The sequence below is a fragment of the Rattus norvegicus genome, chromosome 15, assembly GCF_021556685.1.
Source record: "Rattus norvegicus strain SHRSP/BbbUtx chromosome 15, alternate assembly SHRSP_T2T, whole genome shotgun sequence".
Taxonomy (NCBI): domain Eukaryota; kingdom Metazoa; phylum Chordata; class Mammalia; order Rodentia; family Muridae; genus Rattus; species Rattus norvegicus.
In genome coordinates this window covers 43,158,166-43,171,182 of record NC_141548.1, presented here as the reverse complement: position 1 = coordinate 43,171,182, position 13,017 = coordinate 43,158,166, and the positions used below count along the sequence as shown (strand labels likewise).

At 47.8% G+C, this 13,017-nt stretch overlaps 1 protein-coding gene across 4 annotated transcripts in view; it reads right to left on the bottom strand.

The window, feature by feature from the left end:
- Nucleotides 1-12,500: 12,500 nt before the first annotated feature.
- The window catches only part of Fbxo16 (F-box protein 16), a 49,127-nt gene continuing 48,610 nt past the window's right edge, over nucleotides 12,501-13,017 (bottom strand). For all 4 annotated transcript variants that reach the window (XM_087585767.1, XM_087585763.1, XM_087585764.1 and 1 more), the window contains 1 exon segment: nucleotides 12,501-12,767. In XM_087585767.1, the coding sequence (XP_087441893.1) occupies nucleotides 12,758-12,767 (10 nt within the window). In that variant the 3' untranslated portion in view covers nucleotides 12,501-12,757.

Sequence of the window (13,017 nt, the reverse complement as noted above, 5' to 3'; positions counted from 1 at the left end):
GACCCGCGACTGTGGCGCCTCCCTGTGCCCACAGGCGGGCGTCTGTGCGGACCGCCAGGGACACTCAGGCCCCCAGAGCCCAATCGCCCAAGGCCGCCTTGGGGCTGGGCACCAGGCCAGGTTTCCATCAGTGCCTTGCTTCTCCTCGGCTGCCCCACCCCTCACCCCACCCCCTTGCCTGGCCAGTTTCTGTCTCCACTCCATTTCTAGCCCAAGGCTAAATCTTCCTTCTGAAGGCCTTGAACCCATCTTTCACATTATCTATCACCCGCTCTTGCTAGAACATTCAGCGCCTCCCCACTGAGCTGCCCTCTCAGTGTCAGTATGAAACATTCCCAGACCAAGAATAGTCCACACCTGTGCCTTCACCCTGGGCAGACTGTGTAACTTTCAGGGCCCCGTGCAAAATGCAAGGCAGGGCCTCTTGCTCAGAACCTGAGTTCCTCGCAGGAGACAACGGAACACTGACCCAATCCCAGAATCCTCCAAGGCTGGGGCGCTTGCACCTGCCTCGGAGCCAACAGGTCAGCCTTGCCACCTTCAAGTGGGTATTAGTGAAAGCAGGGTATGAGGGACAGATGATCTCTCTATGGTACCTCATTTCTGGACTCAAAGGTCCTCTCTTCACTTGTCACTGAAGCATTGACACGGCTCACTCAGCCTTGACGCATAAAAAACCCTTTCCTGGCTGCAGGGGTGTGTGTGTGTGTGTGTGTGTGTGTGTGTGTGTGTGTGTGTGTGTGTGTGTGTGTGTGTGTGTGTACCCATGTGCGCGCACCCACAGGAAGAGGCTGCCTCAGCAGGAAAAAGTTTGCTGTCAAGCCTGAAGACCTGCTGTGGAGGTCTGCTGTGGGAATTGTCTCTCTTCTACAGTATGGGTCCCAGGGTTGAACTCGGGTCCTCAGGTGCAGCCTCAAGTGCTAGGACCCCAGGGCTGTACGTATATTAAGCCTTTGTACTAAAACTGAGCTATGTATGCTTCAAATGTTTGCCTTCCCCCCTCTTCTCCCCTTCTCTACCCTCTTCCTCTTTCCTTGCCTTTCTTCTTTGAGCAAAAATGTACGCAGAGCCTGGGGCCCTAGGGACCAGTAAGGCCAGTCTCCCTAGCACCTTTCAAATGATTTCAGTACTTATGTGTTTGTGTGTGTTTGTGTGTGTGTGTGTGTGTGTGTGTGTGTGTGTGTGTGTGTGTGTGTGTAGGGGGTGTTGGGGAGAGGTGAACCAGGAAGTGACTTTACCATGGAGAAACCTGGCAGACACCATCTCAGTCAAACCGTGGAAACCACAGGTCCTGAGAGTGGACTCTGTGTGCCGCCTGAGAGGACACAATAAGAAATGGTGGTAAAAACACTGACACTTCAGTCTCAAGAAAGCAAGCCTAGGTCTAACCACAAAGAAATACAGAACAACTCTGGACTGAAGACAGCCTGCAAAACCAAGAAATCAAGGTAACTTGAGGAACTAACTGCTCAAGATTGACACATGATAAGTGGGTCAACATGTGACCTCTACAGAGGGCCTTAGTGAGGCCACAGGCAACACCTCAAAGGCATACCTATAATCACGGTACTTGGGGATCAGAGGCAGGAAGAATAGGAGCTCCAGGTCAATCTCAGGGACATACCAGGCCAGACTAGGCTTAGGGACAAGCAAGCAAACAACAGCAATACAAAACCAAGCCAAGCCAAACAAAAGCCCTGACCAGGCTCAGGATAAAAAGAATATGTAGGGGCTGGAGGGATGGCTCAGTGGTTAGGAGCGCTGGCTGCTCTGTCAAAGGACCTGAGTTTGGTTCCCAGCATCCACATGGTGGCTCACAAACATTTGTAGATCCAGTTTCAGAGGATCTGATGCCATCTTCTGGCCCTTGTGGGCACAGCACCCATGTGGTGCACAGATGCACATGCAGACAAAACACTCACACACATAAAACGAATCCTTCAAAATAACGTTCACTGTATCACAAACTCCCTCCCCCATCAGCTTCTCCTCTAGCTCATGTGGAGAACGGTGTCCTGGTCACCCAAGCTTAAACACCTGGGGGTGGGCTTTCATGCCTCTCTGGTCTCACCCACTCCTGCCCCTGAATCCTGCCAATTGTGGTTTTGTAAAATCTCTCTCGTACACCCACCTTTTTAATTAAACCTCTAGACTCTTATAGAAAAGATTCAGCCTAGCTCATGCAATCATTTTTCAGAGGGTCTATAAAGGGAACGTGTACACCTTGTGTAGATACAAGGTCTGATGGCTGCATTTCATTTCCAGTTAGGATTACAGGTATTTATCACTGTAATCTCCTAGTTGGTGTTCTCAGCGTCCACCATCAACCTGCCCTGTATTCAGTTACCAAAGTCGTCTGTTTAAAAGTACTCACTCATCCTTTGGGGACCTTACTTCCCACGGTCCATGCCTGGACTTAATCTGTCACGGAGGTGGTCTGTCCTCATATCAAATGACTACAAATTGTGTCCCTATTTCACAGAGAAAGGAAATGGATTGAACCCGCTGGGTTTGAAAATGCACCATTCCCCCACCCCGCTTCTTGCTTTTCCCCTAGAAGTAAGGATCCACCCTGGGATCTGCTAGCATCTTGGACTATAAAACAAATGAACCAACTGCATATAAACAGTGAATATTTGGCGATAGCAGATGAGGCCTTATTCTGAGGCTTGGTTTCCTTCTGGGCATGTGTTAGCAGTTGTGATTTTTGTAATTCATGTCAATTATATGGTCAGTTTCCTTCTTGAAAAGTATTCCTTTTTTTTTTTTTTTGAAGATGAAATGAAACATATCAAAATCTCATCAGGAACAAGTTACAGGAAACGTATTCCAAATAAACACCAGAACCACACATCCAGGGCTTCACCAACTCATCCCCATTGCCACTCCCCTTGCAAAGTTGTTCAACCCCTGGTCATGTTTGCTGGTGACAGGGCGTTGTTTGGGTTTGTTGAGATACACAGTCTTACTATGTAGCCTTTGCTGATCTGGAACTCTTTACATAGACCATGCTGGACTTATTAAAAATACAGATGCTAGCCAAGTGTGGTGACACAACACATCTTTCATCCCAGCCCTTAGGAGACTGGTGTGTGTGTGTGTGTGTGTGTGTGTGTGTGTGTGTGTGTGTGTGTGTGTGTTCAAGGCTCTATCTATCTATCTATCCATCCATCTATCTATCCATCTATCTATCTATATCTATATCTATCTATACCTATCCATATCTATCTATCTATCTATCTATCTATCTATCTATCTATCTATCTATCTATCTATCTATCTATCTATCATCTATCCATGCATGCTAGGGGAAGATGAAGTAGGATGGCTCAACCTGTTAAGTTGCTTGCTGTGTAAGCCTGGTGACCTGAGTTCAGTCTCTGGAATCTATGGTGGAACGAGGGAACCAACTTTCAAAAGTTGCCCTTTGATTTCTATTCACATGGACACATCGTGGCATGTGCATGCATCTGCATGTGTGAGCAACTGTGTGCATGTGCATGTACACACACACACACACACACACTTAATAATGTATTAAAAACGTTTTGAGGTAATAGCTCATTATGTGGCCCTGGCTACCTGGAACTTGCTATGTTGATCAGGTTGACATCAAACTTACAAGCCATCCACCGACCTAAGCCTCTGGAGTGCTGAGATCAAAGGTGTGCAAGTGCCGTGCCCAGCCGAGACTATTTATCTTGAAATGGAGTAACGCCAGAGTTGTGGGGTCGATTGTCTCTTAAAGCAGTGTGTGTGTGTGTGTGTGTGTGTGTGTGTGTGTGTGTGTGTGTGCGCGCGCGCGCGCTTGTGTGCGCGTAAAGGTGTGGTCTCCATAATGCACTAGTTTGGAGGAGCAGCCTAGCAGAGGGTGTTTGTGAGTAAACCTTCACCCCTCAAAGGGGAATGTGAGACCCTGATCTCTTTCTTTTCCTCATTTTTAAAATTAGTGCAAGATCAACCCTAAGAGTCTCACATACACTAGGTACAAGTTCTGCATAAGCTATACTTGCGGCCTTCCTTTTCTGCTGCCCTTCCAGGCCCTGAGGTGAGTGTTTTGTGCTGCCGCATGTGTTGTTCATGATAGGCCCAAAGCAAGCTGACCAATCATTCATAAGCTAAAACTTCCAACACTACAGGCAAAACCCAAACCCTTTCCCTTTCTAAGTTAATCATCTCAGACATTTCGTGATAATGATTGAAAACTGACTAACATAGGAATGACTTAGAACCCAAAGTGATCAAGACTAGGAGCTGTATGTGTCAATGTGTACACATGGGAGTGCACACATGGGCAGTAACTAAGAAGAGGACTGAGGGGAAGGTCGGGTTTCACTCTTCATCTCATCCCTTTGAGAAAGATCTTTCACCAAACCTGAAGTTTGACATTTTCCAACTAGGCTGGCAGTCAGCAAGCCCCAGAAACCCTGTATCCCCCTCCCCATGCACCCCACCTATCGATGGGGGAGCAGGCATGTGCACTCACACCCAGCTTTTTATGTGGGGCCTGGGGATCCAAACTCAGGCCCCCATGTTTGTGTAGTGAGCACTCCCATTCAATAAGCAATCTCCCTGGCCCAAACACAGTATTTTATCAAAACCTACAAGTCATTTGTGTAATAGTCTGAGAAACTCATCAAAATTTCTTTGCTTAGTTTGTATTAGTTCTTCCCATTGTGGCAAAATACATGACAGAAACAACCTGTGGGAGGGAAGACTTATTTTAGTCTATGATTCCGAAGGGCTCAGTCCATAACAGGAGGGAAGGCATGGTGAAACGGAAATCAGACAGCAAGGTACCAACAGAGCTTTGTGACCAGCCTGGACTACACAGTGAATTCTAGGCCAGCCTGGACTGCATACAAAGACCTTGTTTCAGAATCTATATCAAGACCCAAGAGATGGCTCAGTGGGTAAGGGCACTTGCTGTTAAGTTTGAGGACCCAAGATCCCCGAAGCCCCCAAAGTAGTAGGGAAGCAGTGTTCACAGGTTGTCTTCTGACAGTCTGGTGCACACACAAATGTAATCTTTTTCAAAAAGCCCATTTAGTCCAAGTGTCTCCAGATAGTCTTGAGAGCCTGCCCTTTCTCCACCCCATGTTTGCAACCTCACTCCTCTGAAGGCAGAGCAGGCTGGCTAATGGCACTTTACCCATATCAGTGAGCTCTGAGTTTGATTGAGAGACCCTGTCTCAATGAATACAGAGGAAGAGATTGAGGATGATTTCTGACTTCAACCTTGGGCCTTCCCGTGCACCTTCACATATGCACATGTACGTTAGCCTGCGCACGAGCAGAGAAACATGCAAACATGCACATGCAGCATACACATACATACTAATGGGTAAGGTCTCTGAAGATCCCTGTTTGCCGAGTTGAGGTAATGACGTAACAGAGTGGAAATGACGCGTATGGGAAGGTGAAGTGTGTGTTGGCGCTGGCGCTACAAACCTGGGAATCATTGCAGACCCTGAAAGCCGCAGAGAAGACAAAGGGGAGTGTGTGGAGGAAGTAGAGGGTCTCCATAGATTTAAGAGTAAGTCCCCCGTGGCAGGATAGAGGAGAATCTGAATTGGAGCAGTCAGTTGTCACTGATAGAAACCATGGGGTTCCACGGAGCAGGAAATGGCTTCTGATTCAATGGCCAAATGCTGCCCAGAGACCAAATAGGATGAAACCAGAGGAGAGGCCGCTAGAGATGGCTGAAGGAGCCTCTGAAAGGAAATTGTGTGAGAGGTGGGAGAAAGGGCAGGCTCCTAGTTTAAGGAAGGTGGATGCCAGCTTAAGTCACAGTAAACTGTCTCACCCCTGCTCATCTGCCCGAAACGATAGTATCTGAGCTGTAAGAGACATCGACACATACATGAGAGAGGCTTAACTGAGAAATAGGTCCGGAGATGCACGAGAGAGCAGAGGTCGGAATCCGTGTGGAGTGGGGCGGTCTTTGCTTTGTCTGTAGCCATGTCCTGTTGGCTATTGACTTGAAGCTGCCTGACTGAGAAGCTCTGGCAGGGCACAGTGGGGAAAAAAAATGAGCCTGCATCTAAAACTGGCTTTAGGAACAGGAGAAATGGCTCGGACTGGCGGCTCTTCCAGAGAATCCGATTCCCAGCACCCACACGCAGTACCTCAAAACCGTCTGTAACTCCAGTTCCTGGACATCTGACGCCCTCTTCAGGCTTCTGTGGGCACGGCATGTATATTGTATATAGAAATAAGCAGGGGAAACATGTACACATACAACTAAATAAAATTTTTAAAATTTAAAAACTAACATTAAAAAAGTAATTTAAATGAAATGAAAGACTTGAAGTGAATTAATGAGCATTTCCCGAAGGTGCTTTGAAAAAGCTCTGAAAACGCTGTGAAACGTGCTCGAAGAAATGAGTGACAGAACTTCGGAAGACCCTGATGATCAGAAGCAGTGCGGCTGTCTAGACTTAGAAAAGAGGGGAAGGAGCGCCCTCTAGCGTCCTTTCTCTGATGGAGCGCGGTACTAACGAAGCCGGTTGAGAAATGCGAATTTCTTAACTTTAGGCGACATTCTGATGACAGCATTACTGTCAAACACCAGTCATGTGCCTGCTGGATAAAAGAAATGTGGAAATATATCGTGATTCTGGGATCCTATGAAGGATTCCCTCCTAGAGGGTGGGTAGATGAGGTTCATGACTACAACCAAAGATGGATGGAGAGAAACAAGAGGAAGGCCACAAACAGAAGAATCAGACCTGGAAAGGACAGACATCAAAGTTCATGTGGGAGTGGAAATGTGTGTGGTTTAGACTCTTGAGACTACACTGGGCTTTATGTGAAGGCTCCCGTTTCATCTTTTTCTTGTCTCTTTAAGAGAGTTGGCCCCTTTACAGCAATCCCTCTACATGTGCACATAAATAAAATATTTTAAAATATGAAAAAGAAGAAAAAGAAATTATCTGACAATCCGATTTTCTTTTCTTTGTTTGTTCTGAGACAGGGTCTCACTATGTAGCTCTGTCTTAGAATTCACTATGTAGACCAGGCTGGCCTCGAACTCATAGAGATCTGCCTGCCTCCAGAGTGCTGGGACTAAAGGCATGTGCCACTCTGCCCAGCTAATTCCAGTTCTTGACAGTAGCCTTCAGTTGCTCTCTGAAAGCACGTGGAAACACTACAGCTCTTATCCTCCCAGCTCCTTGCCAGCACCTCCTCTGCTCTCTATGCTATGGGGAGAAACGGAAGGATTTCTAGCCCAAATACCGAAGAAGGAGGCACGGCAGAAGGGAGGACGAATCCACCTAACAAGGGGCAACTGTGAGGTGGGAAGAGATGTTCTTTGGAGTCTGACTCTCATAGCATAGCCCAGACTGCGACTCCATCTTAAATCTCCCAACTATAAAACGAGGGTGCCGGTTCTTCCCTGTTCCTCCTTCCTCTCTTCCCCCTCTCCATTCCACTAAAGGTCCTGTGGCTTCTGAAGTCTATAGTTTCTCTCTCTTCTCCCCCCAGCCTCGGGATGAGCCTCTTGACTATCCTGCAGTTCTCACGAGCTCATGTCCCTGGGATGTCCAATACAGTTGCACGCCCAGCAGGATCGCTGTCAAACCAACACCAGCTGCAGGGGAAGGAACTGTTTGTTTGCATTCCAGGGCAGGGTGGTGTGGGAAGGCCTTTCTGGACCGCCCTCATTACTTCCCCAGAGTTTCCGAGTGCCAACGCCAGGCACCCGAGATTCTCTCTCACCAACCTTCTCCACGTCTCCTAGTCCTGCTGTCGCTCTGATTCTATATCCTTCTAGCCTTTGGTCTCCCTTCACCCCTTCAGTTTAGCTCACTGACCTCTCTTCTCTAGAGAAAGGCGGGGGCTCTGCAACGTCCTTGGCACACCCCCTCTTTCCATCTACCCAGGCACCAGAGCCCTCTAAATGCAAGTCTTCCCAGGTAGCTTCCCCATTTAAAAGTTCTTATCAATTGTTCAGTACCTAGGGTGAAGCCTTGACTTCCTGGCAGGGCTTGGCTTCCTGTTTGGGCTCTTGATTAACTTTCCAGTTCTCTCCCCAACCTCAGGGCAGCTCAGACAGGTTCCTGTGGACGCCAGCTCTCGTGGGCCGTCCAGTCTCCAGAACAACTCATGGCAGCCAAGGGGCTTCCTAGAGATGGTTCTTGTTTTCAGCTTCCTCATCTTTCTTCTCTTTCTTCTTTCCCTTCCTCTCGCCTTCCCCTCCATCATTTCCTCCATCTCCTCCTTACATTCCTTTATATTTCCCTCCTCTCCCTTCCGTCCTCCCCCTTCTCGTCTTACCTTTCTCCTCCCCTTGGCTTTGGCGGAGCTGAGGATCATACCGTGGGCCTTGCATTTGCTCTCACTAAGCTATAGATCCGAGCCCCCTGAATGTGGGCTTTTTAGTCCTGAAGCCAAGCCATACCTGGGCAAACCAGGATAACTGACTCCTTGGTTTCTCCCTGGGTCTCTGACTATTTTGTTGGGCCATTTCTCTCTCGGAAATGTTCCCCCTTGCACATCTCACACCACTTCCGTTGACTGACTCATCCTTGTTTTTCTGCTGGAGCATCCATCCCGTCTGTAGCTCCTCCCAGACGGCTTCGTCTGTCTGTCTGTCTTCTCTTTGAGCTCTGCTGGAGGTACTCTGTTCAAGGATCGCTGTATTGGAATGACTGCCCTCTCCTCTCCCCGGCTTTTTAAGGTCCTTAAAAGCAGGAAAAGGTTTATTTCTCACAACCACAAAGTTAGATCTCTGTATCCTCAGATTCTGCATTCTTGGGCTCTAATACCCACACACGCGCGCGCACGTGTGCGCGCACACACACACACACACACACACACACACACACTGCTAGGAAAAGTTATCACAACATTGCTGATATACATCCACCATGCAGCCAGGCCTGCCATGTTCAGAGCTGTATTGAGCGTCAGTATTGTCTCATTTAGTCATAGTACAAAAGACACTGCACAACAACTACTCACATTGTGTTACTCACATTGTGTCACAAGTCCTCTAGAAATGATTTTTTTTTAAAAAATGTATATATAAATACACCGTAGCTGTCTTCCATGCACACCAGAAGAGGGCATCTGATCCCATTACAGATGGTTGTGAGCCACCATGTGGTTTCTGGGATTTGAACTCAGGACCTCTGGAAGAGGAGTCAGTGCTCTTAACCGCTGAGCCATCTCTCCAGTCCTAGAAGTGATTTAAAGTCTACGGGAAAGGCTGGGGACATAGCTCCCCTGCACAGCTTGTATATAAGACCTTGAGTTCAATCCACAGCACTGAAAGAAATAAAAATGACTAAATGGGAGGGGCTAGGGATATTATGATGTTAGTGGAATGCTTATCTAGTGCCCACAATGCCTGGGGTTTGGTCCCCAGGGTCTCATAAACTGAGTGTGGCAGTCCAACACGAGGAGATAGTTCAAGATCATGTTCAGATATATACTAAGGTCAGCGTCAGCCAGGGATACTTGCAGCCCCCTCAGATCCAAGGAGGGCAACAGAAATAAATGGGAAGCTGGTAGGAAAAGTATGTGAAAACCAGATGCATTTGCATGAAGTTCATTTGGGTGTCTGTGGGCGTCCTAGAAACCATCGTGTTCTTTCAGGACCTTGCAACCCTGCAAACTCCATGTTATCTTTGCTTTAAATTGAGCAACTGTCCAGCCAACTAAAGAAACAGAGTGACACTATGAACCTCCCATGACTGGAACTTCAAAGGTCACTCAGGCTCCACCAGGCTCACACCTCTGCTTGAGGCTTTGAGACGGGAACAAAGGCTCTGCCTGCAGCCTTCACTGAGCTCCTAGTGGATGGCTCACACCAAAGTCACGGCACTCCGCCATCTTGGATAGAGATCTTTCACTCTTCTCCGGGAGGGCCGAAAGCTGCATGATGAAGCAGAGCTAAGTTCTGCACACAGAGTCCTGCCCAAACTCAAAATTCATGACGACTACAATCAACTCCTCATTGTAGTAGCAAGTAAGGGACAGTCTGACACACAGGGATAAACCGCTGAAATTCAGCCTAAGGCCACTTACAGAGGCTGGCACTAACTAGATAAGGCATGCTTGACCTTGATAGCTCTTGTTCCAGATGGTTCTGGTTCATATTTCAAAGGGAATGACCCCAGCCTGGCCCATTTACTCCTAATGTGTATCTAGCTTATGACATAATCAAGGGTCCCCTGGGTGAAAGAGAGGTCCATCTGCAAACCATCCAGCTTCTCCATCTGCCCATGGCTCCTGGTATATTCTTCTGGAGCCTTGCAACTCTCCAGAGTCTGTGTTCCCTTTGTTTCAAATGGAACAACTTTCTGGCCAACTAAAGAAACAGAAGTGTCCATGAGGACACAGGTTCTGGGAAGAGGACACCCTTCCTATGGGAAAGGCACAGATCTCAATGTGGAATGATGCTTCAGTGTCACCCTATGTGGGACAAATGAAGCGATTATTACTAGATCGAGTTTTGTCCTTACACACACCACTTCATTCTGCACCATCTGGGCCACTGTTCAAAACTCTTTCTTTCTTTTTTTTTTTTTGGTTCTTTTTTTCAGAGCTGGGGACCGAACCCAGGGCCTTGCGCTTGCTAGGCAAGTGCTCTACCACTGAGCTAAAACCCCAACCCCTCAAAACTCTTTCTGCGCGCGCGCGCGCGCGTGTGTGTGTGTGTGTGTGTGTGTGTGTGTAAAAAGATTGTCTGGCATCACAATGGACGGCCATGTTTGTCATCTTTTTCAATACTTTGCAACATATCTAAAATAGACAGCTTGCAGAGGAAGGATTTATTTTGGCTGCTGGCTTCAGAATTTCAGTCCTTGGCCACTTGGCTTCATTGATTATGGGCCCAGGAATGGGAAGGCAGAACAGTACAGAAGAAACCAGAACCACTCACCTCATGGCAAACAGGGCAGAGAGTAAGACAGGAAGGAGCTAAGGACAAGTCAGACTCTTCAAAGTATGAATTCTGGCACCTACTCCCTCCAACCAGTCCCTACCTCCTAGAAGCACATTTGGTGTAAACTCTGTAATGGATTAGCTCACTGATGATGTTAGAGCCCTCCTGATGTAATCAACCCCCCAGTGACTGGATTTGCCTTAGCAACCAAGCCTTTAATGCATCAGCCTCTTGGGGACTTTTTCATATTCAAACAATAACAGCGAACACTGCCTTTCTGTTATTCTACTTCACTTAGGTAACTGCATCTGCAAACAGCAGTTTCTGGGACACTGAGGGTAGGTACATGGGTAGGTGGCTTAGTGTAGAAGGTAATGTTTCGAGGCAAGCCCACCAGAGACCACCACAAGATACTTATAAAGTCAAAAAGGAAGTCGTTCTTGCTGGTCAGTGGCTGCACAGGGAGCTTGCCAAAACCATGCAGTACCAAGCCTTACAGACCTTTGCTATACACAAAAGCCACATCCTGGTTGTCACACATTGGTTAGTAAGGAGCAGAAGTAGAGAAGCCCAAAAGCAAGGTTAGTAATCTAGGGACTTTCCTGGAACTATGGCCTAGGTCTTTTTCTTTCCATGTTGGCAGGTACTGGGGCCTGCGCTCTGGGCTTTAAGATCAGAGCAGTGCCTTTAGCATACAACAGTTGTGTTGATGTCTGGGGTCTGTTACAGTAGCATTCATGTCTTCGTACTAAGTTGTTGTGGATTTGGTTTAATGCTTGCATTGTGTTATTTGGGTTTCCAGAATCACACGGGAATCTGCACGTTTGTATGTAAGACATGGAGGGTCCCTGTCCCCAGTTGCCTTTGATTGGTAAATAAAGTTGCTGGCGGCCAATGGCTGGGTAAGGAGACAGATGCGAGATTCCGGGCAGGGCTGGAGGAGGAGGAGAAGGCACCATGCTGGGGAAGGAGAAGATCCAGGCCTGAGAAGTGTAGGACAGATAGACAGAGAGACAGACAGACAGACTGCCAACATGTAAGAGTCAGAGATTGTGGTCCAGGAGGGCTGTGGGCCTGGGTCCGGAGTGGCCAGAATGGAATATCGGTTTCAGTGAGTAATAATTCAGGAATATTGGAGGGGAGAGTATGCTAGCAATATGGAGGATTACAAATCTACCTGCTGACCCCCTAACTCCCATACCTTATAAAGGGCCTGCATTTGACTTAGAGGAAGAGACTCTTGAAAAGACAGGGAGAAGATGGCCAATAGAGAGAGACTTTGAGACCTTGGTGTCACTTGCTGATATATCATCTCAAACTTCCAGTATTCAGATTGTGAGCTAATGCACTTCTATTGTTGAACCCTCTCGGCCTGTGCTGTAGCCCAGCACCCTAAGCATGTCCTTTACCAACGACTGAAGAGGCTCGGGGGTGTCTCCCTCTGGGGCCTGACCTTCCCAGTATCACCAACGAAGACATCAGACGTCCCCTCATCAAACCCAAGGCGTCTGTTGCCATATTTCCAAGGGTCTGCGTTTAACACCATTTCCGCCATTCATTCTCTTTTCCCGAGACACACAGACTCACAGGACCATTCACGGGGAGGTACTTAGGCCAAAAGAGTTTAATGGAGGGACTAGTTAGAATCCAGGTCTGAGCTGTGAAGAACACCTTGTCATTTAGAGAAAAGCCCTTTTCCATCCTTAAGTCAGCTTTGACTCTGGAGCCTCAGAGAGGGTGATGGAAGCCCAGGGTGATTCTGATGGTGCTCCGTGAGAACTTCGGTTGTTGCTTCGTGATCTGAGGGTGCCCCTGGCAGATGCAGAGGCCAGGCGAGACGAACTGGAACTTTTGGAGGGGAACTCAGGGACATCTAGGGAAGAAGGAGTGCCTGTTAGAGGGAGGTTATGGAAGTGCCAACGGAAACCATGTACTTAAACTTCTTATAATGAACGATGTGACGCGACGTAACGCAGTCGTAAGGCAGGTGGGGATTTCTAAAGTTCCCCAGGAACCTCTACATCACTCCCATGCCGTCTTCACTTTGAACTACAACTAGTAAATTTTCACCTTCAAATGGGCTTTCACAAACTCAATGTGTGTGTGTGTGTGTGTGTGTGTGT